At 50.0% G+C, this 15645-nt stretch overlaps 1 protein-coding gene across 1 annotated transcript in view; it reads right to left on the bottom strand.

The window, feature by feature from the left end:
* EFNA2 (ephrin A2) overlaps positions 1-15645 on the bottom strand; it is a 143448-nt gene that overhangs the window by 9565 nt on the left and 118238 nt on the right. Inside the window, exon 3 of the mRNA XM_032789351.2 lies at positions 1367-1432. Within this exon, the coding sequence (XP_032645242.1) occupies positions 1367-1432 (66 nt within the window). The remainder of the gene's footprint in view (positions 1-1366; positions 1433-15645) is intronic.

Raw genomic sequence — 15645 nt, 5'->3', positions numbered from 1 at the left:
ATTCAGGTGCCATTCAGCTGGTAGAGGAGCTCCTGCAGAGCGTTCGTCCTACACAAAAATCCTGGCAAAAGGTTGACGTCAGTGCGCCTTCAAAGCTGTGACAATAGCCAGGGTTTTAACCCACTGCATGCGAGTGACTCGTGGGTACAAGTTTGATATATGGGGATGGCTTTATTTTCACACCACCTTCAAATATTTTTAAGGCTGCCCTGAAGAGCTGTGGGATTTTTTTTACATTGCAAATGAAACCAGGAAGAGCAAACGAATGCGGAGCAAAGCACACGTTGCGCCTAGGGGTTGCCAAGCTCCTCAGCTGGCGTCAATCCATGTAATGCCACTGAAATCAGCACTGATTTACATCAGAGGTGGATCTGGCCCAGGAAGGCAGGAATCCCGTATAATGAATTTAAAAGTATGTAATCAGTAATTTGATATGCATATGTGTTCGCTCCCGCCAATGTTAGAATCTGGCTATGCCACCGGGCAGGATCAGGAGCTTTCCCCGTGTATCAGAATGGCAGGGAGGTTAATCAGACTCTTCTCAGGACCCTCTGAAGTATTTCCTGAGTGTGTTTCTGTACTGGTACAAGGGGCCAGATCAGCATCTCCCAGGGAGCAACATCCTCCAGCTAGCGGTAGCCACCTTGTACCACACTGCAGGGAAGAGCAGGGCTCCGGTGCATTGAACATGACAGACATTCTTTTATCGAGGCTGCTGCATAGAAACCCACCACGCGGTCCCCTCTAGCTCCCACCTGGGCTGCCCAATGTTATCACACAGGGGGTCTCCATAAGTCCTGGTGTGGACCATGCACCCCTCGAAAGGACTTTGCCCCCAAAGAGCAAGGGCAAATGAAGCTGGGATTGGAGAAGCCAATGGTGATTGGGGTAATGTGGGACAGAGCCATCATGGTTGGGGCTGGGTCAGTACTTGCGCAACGTTTAGGGCTATTTAGATCCGAGCACTTGGCTCAGTTCCATCTCTATGATGAGGTTTTGCCAAATCTTTTTCCCCTTCGTTTAAGCCATTGTACTTGAAGGGAAATTTAATTAGTAATATCCCCACCCCCTCAGCGTTCCACGCTGGGCAAACTCAAAAGATCACTGACTGGCAGATTCCCACCCTGCTCCTAGCCTGGTTGAGAAAATACCACAAATAAACTCGCAGCTGCTCAGAGCTTGCATTTCACCCTAGCCACATGGAACGGGAAGCTCGACAGACTCCGGGCCTGGTTCTATGTCGAGAACCCCTGGGTTCTAAGCTCTGGGTTCTAAGCTCTGCACGACGCGTTCTCCCCTCCTGAACACACAGCTTCCCAGCTCCTATCGCCCACTTGGGAGCAAGCAACACACTTGAGCTACTTACTCGTTGGTCGAACATAAACCTTCAGCTTTAAGCAGGGTCTGTCCACCATGTTAGGGGGAGAAGCAGCTGGAAGAAACACAAAGGAGAGAGAGAGAAAACACAGTGGTGTTAGAAGAGGAGCGTGACATTTGCCTTAGCAAAGACCAGCACAGTGCTACCTGCTAAACCAGCAGCATCTTTCACTGCAGCTCCCCTGGCTCGCAGCAGGCTGAACACGAGCCAGTTTATTGAGGACTACACTATAGGCCAGAAGGGCACCTAACTCCCTTAGGCACTTTTGCAACTCCCAACCATCATGCCCAGAGGCACAACTCAGGGTCAGGGCCATGTTGAACTGGGAGTGTGACCAACATATATAAAGACATGGCCTCTGCGCCAAAGATCTTTACATCCTAAGCAGACGAGCGACATATGAGGGGTGTGGGTGGAGGAGGGAGAGGATTAGGCAGGTGCAATTTTCATAGACATATGGGTCATTGCAATTTTTCAACAAAGGAGGGCTGCCCCTCAAGCCAGTGTAAATTGGCTGATTTCTTATAGGCATCTCCCCAGAGCTGGGCGTGGGGGAGATATTTGCAAAGGGCAGTAGCCTGAAGGATCATTGATCTATTTCTAAGCCCGCCTGAATTCACCTATAAATAGCAGTTCCAGCTAAGCACACAGGTTTTCCTTCTATGGCAACTGCTGAGCTGCCGCTGTTGCTTCGTATCACAGCTGGGAGGTGGGGAATCTATACTCTCCCCATGACTCTCAGCGGACCCTTTTCTGTTCAATATTTAGCAACCAGGTCGCTATGCCCGTATTCAAGCAGGACAGAAATGTTAGCCCTGTTTCTGGTGCTGCTAGCGTTTCATGCGGCAGGAGTCCCCAGGACAGAGCTTCCGCACCAGCAGCAGCCCCAGACTTGCGCGAGGGGTTCGGGGGGGAGGAGAAGGCTCTGGCAAACAGCTCAGGCCAGCCCCACATAGGGGTGGGGTGGGGCCTCAGGCTAGCTCCACATAGTGTCCCAGTTTCCCTTTGGGAAATATTGTCGTCCAAGCATGGCTTAGAGCACGGCTCACTTCTCTCACTCAGCCTCATTAACATGACTCAGCCCAGACCTCAAATAAACTGGTGCTGAGGTCCCTGAATGCCAGTGATCCCCCCTTTCCCAGCCCCGGCCTCTCTGCTGTGGGTGCCTGTGCTACTTTGGGTGGCGGTTTTTGCGAGGTGGACAGCTGGCGCCCTGGGAAATGGGCTGAGGCCCATCAAACTCATTCCACAGAGGGGCCTTTGAGCACCCATCAGACATGGGGTCTTGGGGACTGGGATTCCGGAGGCCTGGACCTGCCACCAATTCTCCTGTGTGATTTTGGGCAAATCCCTCGATCTCCGTAAATTTCTCATTTGTCAAGTGGGGGTAAAAGTCTTTCCTTTCCCCAACCCCTTGCTGGTTTGGACTGCAAGCTCTCCTGAGCAAGGGCTGTCTCTCATTCTGTGTCTGTGCAGCGCCTAGCTCGACGAGGCCGTGATCGCCGCTGGGATCTCTAGGGCCAGCATCTCACATATCTGGCAGTTTACAGACTATCCAGGGACGTTGCTCATGATCTGAGGTTCTCTGCACTATACAAAACTGGGTGCCACTTTCCTTTAAAACTGCCACCTGCAAAGTTACTGCAAAGGGTGAGTGTGTAAGAAATGCCTTTTCTGTGGCTTTTTACTGAGTGGAGAAGGACATCTGGGGTCTCCTAGGTGGAACTCGCCCTCAAAAAGCAATGAATTAAAAATGGATGAAGGAAAATACTTGATTTGTTCTATCCAATGCCTAATCAGCCAGTGGAACTCATTGCCACATGATATTATGGAGGCTTAGTGGGATTCCAAAAGGGATTTGACATTTGTATGGATAATAAAAAACATCCACAATTTTATTGCATAGCCTGAAAATGTAAAATGGGGGACAAATCCTCAAGCTCAGAGGATGGATCAACAACTGACTCACTGGGGAAGCTTGTTCCATTATGGGATTTCTTGCACCTTGCTCTGAAGCTTCTGGTACTACTGGAGACAGGTCAGACAGACTGAGCGCTGATGTGCACTGGTATGTTAGTCCCTGTGTCCCTGCCATGCTTTTCGCGCATGCAGCAGTGAAATCTTTCGCTGGGTTTAATTTTTGACTTGATCTTTTTTAGCCTTGGTGTCATCACAGCAGCTGTTGCGTCTGCAGCTCCAGAGAGGTTACTGGCAGTAGAATGTAACACTTCTCAGAAGCAAGGTCCTATCTCTCCCTTGTGCTTTCCTGGTTCTAACCTACTTGGCTCTCAAGTTGCTGAGATAATGGGGCTTCCTACTGAGCTTCCATATGGGTTGGAATCCGTGGCTATTAAAGGGGAGACAAGCTAGTCTGGGAGAGAGAATGCACATCCAGCCATCTCTGCTTGACCTCCAGCTGCTCCCAGCTCCCTTTAAGGAGCTTAAAAGTTTGAAGGCATCAATTGCATTATTGAAGTGATCCCTGCCACTTAAACCACCTCTTTGATCAACACTTAACTAGTGTCAAAAGTTGCCCGACCCCGGGCTGTGCCTTTCTGCCAGACTGTCCCCGGATACATGTTCTAACTGCAAAAAAATGTCTGCCAAGCCAGATTTCATGCTTGTTACAGACTCCTTCAATCCGAAGGAAGGGAAGGGGAACTGGGGGGGGGGGAGGTGAAACCCCTGCTGCGAGAGAACTACAGGCGCAGTGGGTACAGGGGACACCTCAAAGCCTTCTTGAAGTTTGCCTGAGCGGCTGTTGAAGGGGAACAGTTTGCAATTAAAAGGGTGCCAAGTGAAAAGCATGGGGGTGGGGAGAGAAGAGATTAGGTTGGGGAGGGGGCTAAGCCGGAGTGACAGGGAGAGGGAGTGTGTTGGGTGGCGGGGGACGGTGAGAATCGAACAAGGTAAGGTGGGTTTTTAACTCGCTCTGAGACTGATCCTCTCTGACAGCCCTGGCCCCAAGCTGTGCTAATGAGAAAAGCCTGTTGTTCCCGGCCTCTCGGGGTCATCTCAAATAAATGTTAAAGCAGCTTGAACCACTGATTGAGAGTATGTTCACCAGGAGGCCAGGGCCCGTGAGTGCAGACATTCCTCCCACCTGCACCAGGACTGTCCTCTCTGCACCTGGCCCACACCCCTGAGATTCCCAGGCCCAGCCACAAGCAGGAAGGGAATTGTTTGCATAACACACAGCCAGAGACATGAGCCTTGTACTCTACTCCTCCGATCATTTTCACTGCTCTTCTCTGAGCACTTTGTCAATATCTTTCTGGAGCCCAGAAACACAAGAATGGCCGTGCTGGTCAGACCAAAAGTCTATCTAGCCCAGTATCCTGTCTTCTGTCAGTGGCCAATGCCAGGTGCTTCAGAGAGAGTGAACAGAACAAGGAATCATCAAGTGATCCATCCTCTGTTACCAATTGACATCTTCTGGCAAACAGAGGCTAGGGACACCATCCCTGTCCATCCTGGCTAATAGTCATTGATGGACCTATCCTCCATGAACTTATCTAGTTTCTTTTTGAACCCTGTGAGTGTCTTGGCCTTCACAGCATCCTCTGGCAAAGAGTTCCACAGGTTGACTGTGCGTTGTGTGCAGAAAAAAAAAACTCTCCCAAGCAGGATCGCATTAATGCCATGGGACTAACTGAAGATGATGTTTTTATGTATGTCTCTTATCTACATTCACCACAGCATCTAAATGCTTCTTAAACATTGGTCAGTTCGTCCCTGAGAGGGAGAGAAGTGCTATTATCGCCATTCAACTGCTGGGGAACAGAGACACAAGGGACTTGCCCAAGCTCATGCTGGGATTCTGTGGCCCAGCTGGGATGCTGTCTTGCATCCCAGTCCAGTGTCTTAACCACAAAACCAGCCTTAGATTCTTTTGTAGCCAGATTGCACTGCGGCCTCCTGGCTAACCTGTGCTCGGTTCTCCTCTTTCAGTCTCACTGCTTCCCCAGTTCCCCTCTGCCTTCAGCTCTATGCATCAGGAATTCATTTTTCTCTGATACGTTTTCTTGCATTTTCCCAAGCTACACCTCACGTGGCCACTGCCTGGTCATATTCCTAATCTGCGTCCCTTTGCGCTTTGTTGTGTTTCTGTCCTCATCAGCATTTCATGGATTCAGAGATTCCAAGGCCAGAAGGGGCCACTGTGATCAAGTAGTCCAACCTCCTGTATAACACGGGCCCTGGGATTTCCCTAAATTAACTCCTCTTTGAACTAGAGCAGAACTTTTAGGGAAAAAAAAAACAACTAATCTTGATTTTAAAGTGGCCAGTGATGCAGAATCTACCACAGCGCCTGGTAAGTTGCTCCAGTGGTTAATTACTCTCACTATTAGAAATTTGCAATGTATTTCCAGTCTGAATCCATCTAACTTCAACTTCTAGCCAGTGGATCTCACACCTTTGTCTGCTAGACTGATGAGTCCCCTCTGTTATCACATAGTTGCTCCCCTGTGTAGGTACAGACGCTCCCTGGGTTACGCAAGACCTGACTTGCGCAAATTCACACTTACTGAAAAAGTTCCTTAAGCCAGAAATAGGATTTTCGAGTTGCAGAAATGTTTGTATAACGGATGAGTATACGTTTCCGACCTATGCAAAATCTGAGTTACGCAAGGCTTTCCGGAACGGAATGATTGCATAAATCGGTGGGCATCTGTACTTATAAACCGTGATCAAGTCCCCCCTTAACCTTCTCTTAGTTAAGCTAAATAGATTGAGTCTCTCACTAGAAGGCAGGTTTTCTAACCCACTAGTCACTTTCCTGGCTCTTCTCTGAGTCCTCTCCAATTTACCACCCTCCTTCTGGAAGTGTAGGAGCAGAACTGGATACAGACGTTGCTCCATGATCAAACTCCTCCCAATTTACTGCCACTCCTGGGTTTCACGGCAGCGCTGGTCCCTCCCTCTCTTTGAGATCAGGAACGAAGAGGCGTGAAGGGTCAGCCCTAAAGGGGTGGGTGGATATGGTGGGAAGGGCACCTGTGTTAGGAAGTGAGACCATACAACTGACTTCACATAGGGCACTGAATGGCCCCATCCAACGGGAACAACCTGTAGTTACTGCCAACCTGGGCAGGATCTAAACGAGTGGCCTCGAGCTGAAGGGTCTCTCCCCAAACTCCCGGGAGCAGGCAGCCCTCCCCTCCCCTTTAGAAACTGACTCCCATCCAACTAAACCTGGATTCCTTTTCTCTGGACCTTGGGAAAAGGAAGCAGAGAAACTCTAGGGTCTGAGCGAATGGCCAGAGCACAGACTGACATGCCACACAGGCCTGAAAGCAGCAGACCTGGGATCCAGGGACCCCCGGATTCTAACCCTATCCCTGTCGCCGGCTTCCAATCTGCGGCTGCATCATTCCCAAAGTTCCCCCTCTGCCACCCCTGCTGTGAGGGCTCCTCGGCTAGGCCTGTACACATAGAGAGCGCTAGGACGTCAGCACTGCTCCCAGGCCTACCCTTCGCTGCTGCGATCCCAGCCTGGAGAAGGCAGGAGACAGCTGACTCTGTGATGCATGTTCAGCCCCTAATGAATGCCATTTCTCCCTCTCCATGCTATATCCATGGGCTCCCCCCACAAGCGGCGCTGCCAAGACACTGCGGCCTCCCCGAGAGCTCTGTTAACGACATGTGTGTGTATGTTTCCAGTGCCCCACCAGGACGCAGCAACCCCTCGAGCCCTTCCCCGGTCCCTCTCTGTGCCAGGGAAGGGAGCTGGCATCGAGACAGACAGGAAATGAGCCACGTTTCTCCATTGTGGGGGCCTGAAAGCAGGGAGCCGGTGCTGCGCGTTTCATGCCGAGGGGAGAGGAATAAGCAGCTGCCAGGAACATAATAATCAGAGCCCACAGAAAAAGGTGAGAGGACTGGGTCTGCGTGGGTGCTTGGGCCTGCTGAAGCACAGTCACCTGGGCTTGGGGACAACACACGCAGAGCCTGGGAAGAGCCAAGCAGCCCAGTTCACAGCAGCAAGAGCTCCCCTCCATCTCCCCGGCTCACTCCCAACCCAGCAGGTGTAGGAACCAGAGACTGGGAACTCCAGCGAGGGGCCCCAAAGGGGGCTCCCCTTCAGGACCTGGGAAGTCTTGCTCCGGAGAGTCAACTATTTTGTAGGCATTAGCTCTGCCTACAGCCCTTCCAGACAGCCCGAGGTGCAGCCTGGGACATGCTTGTCCCACTTCCTCCTGGCACATAGGGGTGGAAACCGCTCCCCCCTCTGCCCCCGAGGTTTGTGCAGGATATTGTTACTCAGGGTATAGGAGTGGATCACAGGACCAAGGCAGCAACAATAGAAACAGAGTTGGGTGGGGACCAGACAGCCCCCTCCTCTCTCCTCCCCAAGCCCTGACAGGAGCATTTCAGGGGAGGGCAGCCCCCCAAAAGGCAGGTTAGCAGGAACAGGTTAGTCAAATGCCCCCCAAAGATCTCAAGACGGGGAGGGAATGAAAGGCCCCCTCTGGTAACAAGAGATTAAGAGAAATCAGAACCTAGGTGTGTTCAGGGAGGGGGGGTTGCTCATCACTCCCTGAACCAAGGCTCAAAGGGAAGAGTTGAGACCCTGAAAATGCAGCTACCAGAGCAGCTCTGCAGTGCTAGCAAGGAGAGGCACTCGAGTGCCAAGCTCTTTGTTTGCTCTGGGAAAGGAAGGAGCTGCGCTAGCTCCCATAGAGCCCGGAGGGCAGCTCGGCCTGAGGTTTGCAATGCGATCTAATACCCAGGAAACTGCAGCCAGCTCCTTAGGGCCAGGAGCCCTGAGGAAACACCATTGGCTTGAGTAAAATCAGAAGTGGATTCTTAGGCCCCCAAAACCCACCCAACTCCCAGAGAGAGGCCAAGACTGTGCCTGGGATACAGTCTGCCTACAAATTCTAAATAGCCATCCCTATAGAGCCAGAGGCCCTGTGCAAATGCTATTATATAGGGAGGAAGCGGGGGGGGTGGAGTCATGCCTCAGACCACACCCACTTCCTGAGACAAGCTATAAAAAGCTGGCTGTAGGTACAGCCAGGTTTCTGCTGCTGGGTGGGCTGCAGTGATTAGGCTGCTATTAAGGGCTGTAGTGGAAGATACATGAAACATGTTCCTGCTGTGGCTATAAGGGAGTCTAGATGAATGTGGTTTGCTAGTTAAAGCTTTATTTCCAGGCTGAATTTGGTTAGCTTCAACTTTTAGCCACTGGATCTTCAACCTATAGCTGCTAGGTTGAAGAGTCCTGCATTATCAAATATTTGTTCCCCATGTTTGTACTAATAGAGTGTGATTAAGTCACCCCTTAACCTTCTCTTTGTTATGCTAAATAGACTGAACTCCTGGAGTCTCTTGCTATAAGGCAGGTTTTCTAATCCTTTAATCATTCTCCTGGCTCTTCTCTGAACCTCCTCTGATTTATGAACAGTCTCCTGGAATCATGGACACTGGCATGAGCCCTGGTATTCTGGCAGCAGTTGCACTAGTGCTAAATACAGAGGTAAAATAACCTCTCTCCTCCTCCAGATTTCTGTTTGTGTGTCCAAGGATCACATTAGCTCTTTTGGCCAGCATTCCACTGGGAGTTTATGTTCAGCTGATTATCCACCACAATACCAAAATCTTTTTGAGTCACTGCCTCCCAGGAGAGAGTTCCCTGTCCTCTAAATATGGCCTATGTCTTTTTGTTCCTAGAGGTGTATATTTACATGTGCTAAAACACACACTCTGTTTGCTTGAGCCCAGCTTATCAAGCCCTGCACGTCCCTCCGCAGCAGTGACCTGTCTTCCTCCCTCATTTATCACCCCAATTTTAGTGTCCCCTGCAGTGGAGGAGAAGCTGCTGATGTGCGAATGTGGTGGTGATGGAAAAGCTTCATCAGTCTGCATTTTTGCCAAGTATCCTGCTTAGAGCAGAGCACGTGGGTCTGGCTGGGCCGACATGAATCCTTTTGTGTGATGTGACCAGAGCCAGCTGTTGCTGGTACCTTTCAATACTGCTCAGCGGCCTGCGCGGTGACATTGATAATTTACAATGACACTTATTAACAATAGAAAAGCATCGTCATCCCCTCCCAGCCCTTCAGGCGCCTGTAGCAGGGAGGGGCTTCCCTTTAGGAGGTGAGAGAACTCGACCACTGCAGCGAGTCCTTGGGGGGCTTCATGCTGTTGTCTGTTCCGAGTGGCAGTCTGTGCGCCTTTCCCCCTTAACAGGGAACACGAAGATAAAAGCACGTAATAAAAATAATGCTCATTGGGAGAGATAAAAGGCGTAATTGCAATAATTATCTTGGCAAAACTCCCCTCTCCAAATGGAAAATGGAATTTTTTATGTGCATTTTAAAAAGAACTTATTTATTTTTTAATTAAAAAGGGAAGGAGAAAATTATTCTCTATAAAGTATAATTTCAAAGTTAAAGCAGGGGGAGCTAGGAGGTGTGATTCTCCCAACTGCTAATGTTAATGGGCCTCTTATGTCCCACCTCTGCGCACACACAATCCTCTCCTCTCCAAATGGGGACGGGGGGATACATCCCTCCCCGATGGATCCCCCATATCCTTCTAGGTGGGGACAGACACAGCCCTCTCTTCGCCACACAACCACACCCCTCTCCTCTCCAAAGGGACTCCCCGGCCCCAACTTGGATGAGGAAAACAGCTCCGAGTGCCCCTCCCTGTTTGCAAGGGTGAACTAACCCGGGCTTGGCAGCCGCCAGCTGTTAGGGAGGGGACCCGACAACCCTGGCTGAACATCCCAAGCGTTGCACGGCTCGGGACGTGCCACCGGCCGCAGCTGCCCATCCATAACTTGCTCGTGCTGCAGCAGCTCGTCTCTAGCGGGGACAGCTGAGGCAACGTTCCTCCCCTCTTAGCTCTGTGCTGGCTGCCCACAAAGTGCTGGGTTGATTTTCATTTCTCCCCAGTGGCTCTGAAAGCTCTTAATAGCACAGGCCCCTGGCTGTCCTCCAGATCTCCTCCTCCTGCTCCATGTACTTAGAGCAATCCCCATGCATGCACCCCCTGACCCTGTCTGCCAGGGCATCCCAGCAGCGACTGGGCCTAGGCTGCAAAGGCCTAAGGTTCTGGATCTGACCCCCGCCATCCTGTCTCTAGGCCTGCGGCCGATCTCGATCAGCCCAGTATCATTCAGAAGCGACTCAACTGACTGATCTAAACTTGCGGTCAGTGAGCTCAGAACTGGGCCCTCTGCCCAACTCCCTCGCTCCAGAGAAACTGCTCAAAATCATTACTACCCCTTGGTGACTTCATTGTTCAGCAGCAGACACGCAGTCCCATCTTAATTCCCTTCCCTTGTTATGTCCTGCCAGGCACTCTCTCCATTCGAGCCACAATATAATTTTCCAAGCACTCTTTAAAAACGGTATCTTATTGCAGACATGACCATGCTCCCAGCCTGTGCTAAGGTTGGCTAGCTGGGGTGGTAAGCTCTGGGCTGCAAGGACTGGTTTAACGGTTGTCTTGTGTGCATTAGGCATGCTTGCTGGGGCCTTGATAACTATGAATTAATAAATAGCAGGTTTATGGGTAACTTGATGGGGAAGAGGGAGTATTGTTTATAATTGTTAATGGTTATCATTTAACATCTCTTACAGTACCGCCTAGAAGTCAGCTCGGTTGGGCCCTGTTACACGAGGTGCCGTAGATACTTATAGTCAATGGCTGTCCCACTATCTTTCACTCAACTGTTCAACAATCCTGAGTTGGGTTCCCCAAAATCACAAGATTGGTTTAAAAATTGTAAGTTTTTTTTTTAAAGGTTGGACTCCTTTCTATTTGTCCTCTGGATTTTATTGCCTTCAGGGCATCATGTTTTCAAGCGTTTGTCTGGAGTCATGACAGGAAGACGCATACTTTTGTTTTAAAAAGAAAGCTGAGATTCTCACGTGATTCCAGGAGCTGGAGCTTTAAGAAAAGCCCCAAATTATTGCAAGACTTGGTGACCCAATGCCCCTGCCCCAAAGAGCTTATAGTCTGAAAGACAAGACATGCCAGGTGAAGGAGACAAACAAGCAGTTCCACCACTCTGTCCACACAACCTGGGGATCTGCCCACTCAGAAAACACCCGTGCACACACTCAGAATATATACAGTGCTGTTGAGGGTACGTCTACACTGCAATCAGAGATGTGACTGCTGCACACGTAGGCAAAGCCAAGCTAGCTTTGAGCTAGCCAGCTTCCTAAAACCAACTGTCAAGCCATGGCCGCATGGGCAACAATATGAACTAGCCACCTGAGTATAAGACCACCTGGAATACTGGGTACGTACTCAAGCTGCAGGCTAGCTAGATCAAAGCTAACTTGGGTGTGTCTATACATGCCACAATCACACCTCCCAAGTGCAGTGCAGACGTACCCTGACAGTCCTGTCCAGCCATCTTCTCTGCCCCCTGGTTCTGTTCTTCCCTCTGGATCTCCTCTCGTGCTGGACAAAGTTCTGGTGCTCTCACCCAGTTCACATCCATTATTATTGTAGTACAGGAGAACCTACAGGCCCCAGGTGTGATCAGGGCAGAAGGGAAACAGAGGTACCGAGAGGCCAAGTGATGTGCCCAAGTCACCCGGCAGGTGAGTGGCAGAGCTGGGAATAGATCCAATTCATTCATTTCTCCACTGCTGCCCTCTGCCCAGCTGCCACCTGGGGGTGTCGCAAGATGCTGTGGAGCCTCAAAAACTGGAGAAGGAAGGTTCAGGCGGGAGCCACATGCTGGTAGGTGGCAGGTTGCCTGGAGGGAGGCAGGTCCCAGATGGAGTGTCCACAGCCTGCCCCAGCTGCATGGATAATCTCTGTTCGCTTAGAGTCCCACCGTTGAATTCTGGGACTCGTGAACATCTCTTTGATATGCAGCCTGGCCTCCACCCCTGCATCCAAACTGAAATCGCGGAACGAGGGAAGGAGTAAAAGGCCCTGCAGACTGAACTTTTAGCCCTTATCTACGCTGGGAATTTGCCCTTGTCACAGCCATCGGTAGCCAACCTCTGGCATATTGGCGTCAATGCAAACCCCTATTGCAGACAGGCTGGGGCCAGACAGCACCAGGGCAAAATGTGACTTGTAGCAGCTTTGTCTAGCCATGCTAGGGATTTGCAATCATGCAGCTACACTGAGAACTGGCCGTCGATGGCTGAAAACCCCAGCCCAGTCAAAGCCTCTGAGTCACTGGCTATTTCTTAACTCCACAGCCTAGCTTCTGTGTAAAATAAATTCTTTGCAGCTTCCAGGGGATCTGATCTAGTGGATAAGGGCTGGGACTCAGGACACCTGGGTTCTCTTCCCAGCTCTGCTTCTGACCTGCTGTGTGACCGTGGGTGAGGTCCTTCCCCTCTCTGTGCCTCAGTTTCCCTGCTCATCCATTGTCTATTCAGATTGCTCTGCAGCAGGGAATCCTTCTCCCTATGAGTTTGTGAAGCATCCAACATAATGGGGTTCTGATCTAGTTTGGGGCCAAATAATTAACCATAACGTTTAGCGTTGGAGTCAGGTCACATGTCTGGTCTCCCCCAATCTTGCAAAGTTCCCTATTAACTTGACTTTCCTATTTCAGCCCACGTATCATTTTCTCTCCCTGGGCTCCCAAATCACCTTCCTTTGGCTTAACAACCTGATTACTTCATCCACATACCCGTCTCTGACAGGGAAAGATGTGTTCGTCTCTCGGGCTCTTCTCTCCTTACCCACGGATCTTTGTTTTAAACGGATTAACGGGTATCCTAAACTGAAACCAACAGGGGGCTGAAATCCTGAAGCATCTGATCTCTGCTCTAGACTCCACTTTGATTCTCAGGCATAATGATTTTTTTTCCAAGGAGTGATACAGCACATTGTCTTGATTGTGCTGCACCCCGATCATGAACTAACCTCCTGAGCTGGGGAGAGACCAAGTAACCCAGTTCCAGATCTTCAGAACCCAGCTGTAAATTCTAATCCAATACGAATCGGCAAATGGGTCTCACCATTTGCTTGTGTCCCCAGCACCGGCTCTTAACCTTGACCCAGAACTGGGAACACAAAGCTTCGTCTCTCTGCCTGCGAGGTTAATGGAATTTCAATTTGTGAGCTCTAGAAGGAGGTAATTTCTTTTCTTTCATGTCTGCTAAATATGGTTCCTCAAAGAGGCATAATTTCTAATGTTCCGCATGACATGAATTCTAACTGGTTTAGCAATGATCAGTTTCACCATTTACTCCTGTGTAATTTCTCCCTAACAACATTAAAAAATAAAATAATAATAAAAAAAACCAGAATAAGAAAAGAGAGTTGTAGACGCAGTGACTTCACGAGTGACATTTTATGGGGGAGGGGAGAATGGTAATTTAATCTAGATAAAAGGAACAAATTAAGTGGTTTCCAAACAGATGCTTTAGAAAAAGGGGAAAAATAATAAGAAAGATAACGGGGCTGGTAGTTCCCGCACAAGAGGAGAAGAGCGTCTGGCTTCAAATGACACCATCAAGTGCTTTTGGGTCATGATTTTTTAATTTTAACCTTTAATTGCAAAACTCCTGGGGTCCGATCCAAAGCTGCTGGAATTGTTTCACTGGCTCCAATCCGCTTGCGCTCAGGCCCCATAATGCAACTTTTTCCCTATTTGATTTTTGTCTTGTGTACATCCACTTGGGAGGCTTAAAATTTAAAATGGGTCCGATTCTCTTCTTGCTTGATCCTGTACACGTGTGCTTGGCTTTAAGAATGGGAGTCGCCCTGTGCACTTCAGTTATGTTGTGTGAGTAAAATTCTGCATGTGGTTAAACACTTGCAGGATCAGGACCTTGGAGTGGGATAAACCAGGAGTAACTATGTGGGCTGTTTGTAAAGGGCCTGTCAGGGTGCTAACTGCTGGAAACTGGGCTAGGCTGTAACTCCAGAGGTGGCCAGACCTCCAAAAGGAGTGAGATTCACGAGAACGTAGGAACTTCCAGACAGGATCACCTAGGCCAGTGTCTTTTCTCTGACAATGGGTAGCACAAGATGCTTCAAAGGAAGGTGTAAGAAATCCTGCAGGAGGCAGTGAGGGGATAACCTGTCCCCACAGAAAGTTCCCTCCTGACCCTTTTAGTTAGGCTGGCTCATGCCCTGAAGCATGAGGATTTATATACTTAGCGAAAAAGTTTCACATCTAGGACGTTCTATTCAAAATGGCCTCACTCCAGTCCCCAGGCACGTGCTTCCAGTGTCACAAGCCAATGCAGCCTCAGCTGGTCTCAGCCATTTCTGTGGTGTGTAGGGAGAGAGCGGTCCCTAAATCAGCTGTGCTCTCTATAGGGCTGGTTGGGAAATGGTAGGTAGCTCCCACCCCAAACACCCTAATTTCATTGGAAATGGTTCAGTTAAGGTTTTTGATATTTTTTGTGTGTGAAAATGACAAATTTTCAGTTTTCATTTTCTGAGCCCCAGGGGAAAAAAGGGGGAGGAACCTCCAAATTATTAAATAAAATAAATGATTTTTTTCTAATTAACAATTGAGTGATATAAGCTTTTTCATTGAAAATGTTTTCACAGACCATGAAAGTCCCTGTAAGTAGCTGCTGCCATTGTGAGTTGTACTCGGAAGGGGATGAACCGCTCAGTGCAGGTCAAACTGCTATGGCACAGCTGGTAGGATACTGCGCTGGGTGCCTGCTGAAGCTTCTGAAGGTATGTCTACACTGCAGCTGGGCAGAAAGACTCATGCACTAAAAATAGGCGTGTGGCCATCGTGGCTCTGGCAGAGCCTCGGGCTGGCCACCTGAGCTTGGACCCGGGGGGCTGGGTGGACCCGAGGCCCGAGCTGCCGTCCAAGCTGTTTTAGCATGCTAGCTCCAACTCCACTAGCGCAAGTCTGTCACCCCACCCCGGGAGGCTCCCTCCCAGCTGGGGCAGAGATATCCAGAGTGGTGGAACTGGATCCCCAAGCTGTGCATGCGAACAGGTGAGGATGCACAAGTGCCGAGGGTGCAGTCCAGGTGGCTTGTGGGGGCGGGGGGGGGCAGATTTTGCACTGAGTGCTGGTTCTTTTTTTACGACGGGGTAAATTACAGTAGACGCCTCGGCCCTGAAGAAACAGGCGCCAGAGGCACCAGTGAGCTGAAATCTGCTATCAGCCATGTGCGTCTAATCCAAGGGAAGCATAGGTGCTGGAACTGGGGGTGCTACAGCACCCCCCAGCTTGAAGTGGTTTCCATTATATACAGGGTTAATGGCTCTCGGCACCCCTGAAGGGAAGGGACAGGAGGAAGGAGAGAGACAGCCCTTACTACCACCGCCTTGACGTCAGACATAGGGGA

Source organism: Chelonoidis abingdonii, chromosome 11 (assembly GCF_003597395.2).
Source record: "Chelonoidis abingdonii isolate Lonesome George chromosome 11, CheloAbing_2.0, whole genome shotgun sequence".
Taxonomy (NCBI): Eukaryota; Metazoa; Chordata; order Testudines; family Testudinidae; genus Chelonoidis; species Chelonoidis abingdonii.
Note: the sequence above shows the minus strand (reverse complement) of the source record. Positions and strands in the feature narration are given on the sequence as shown.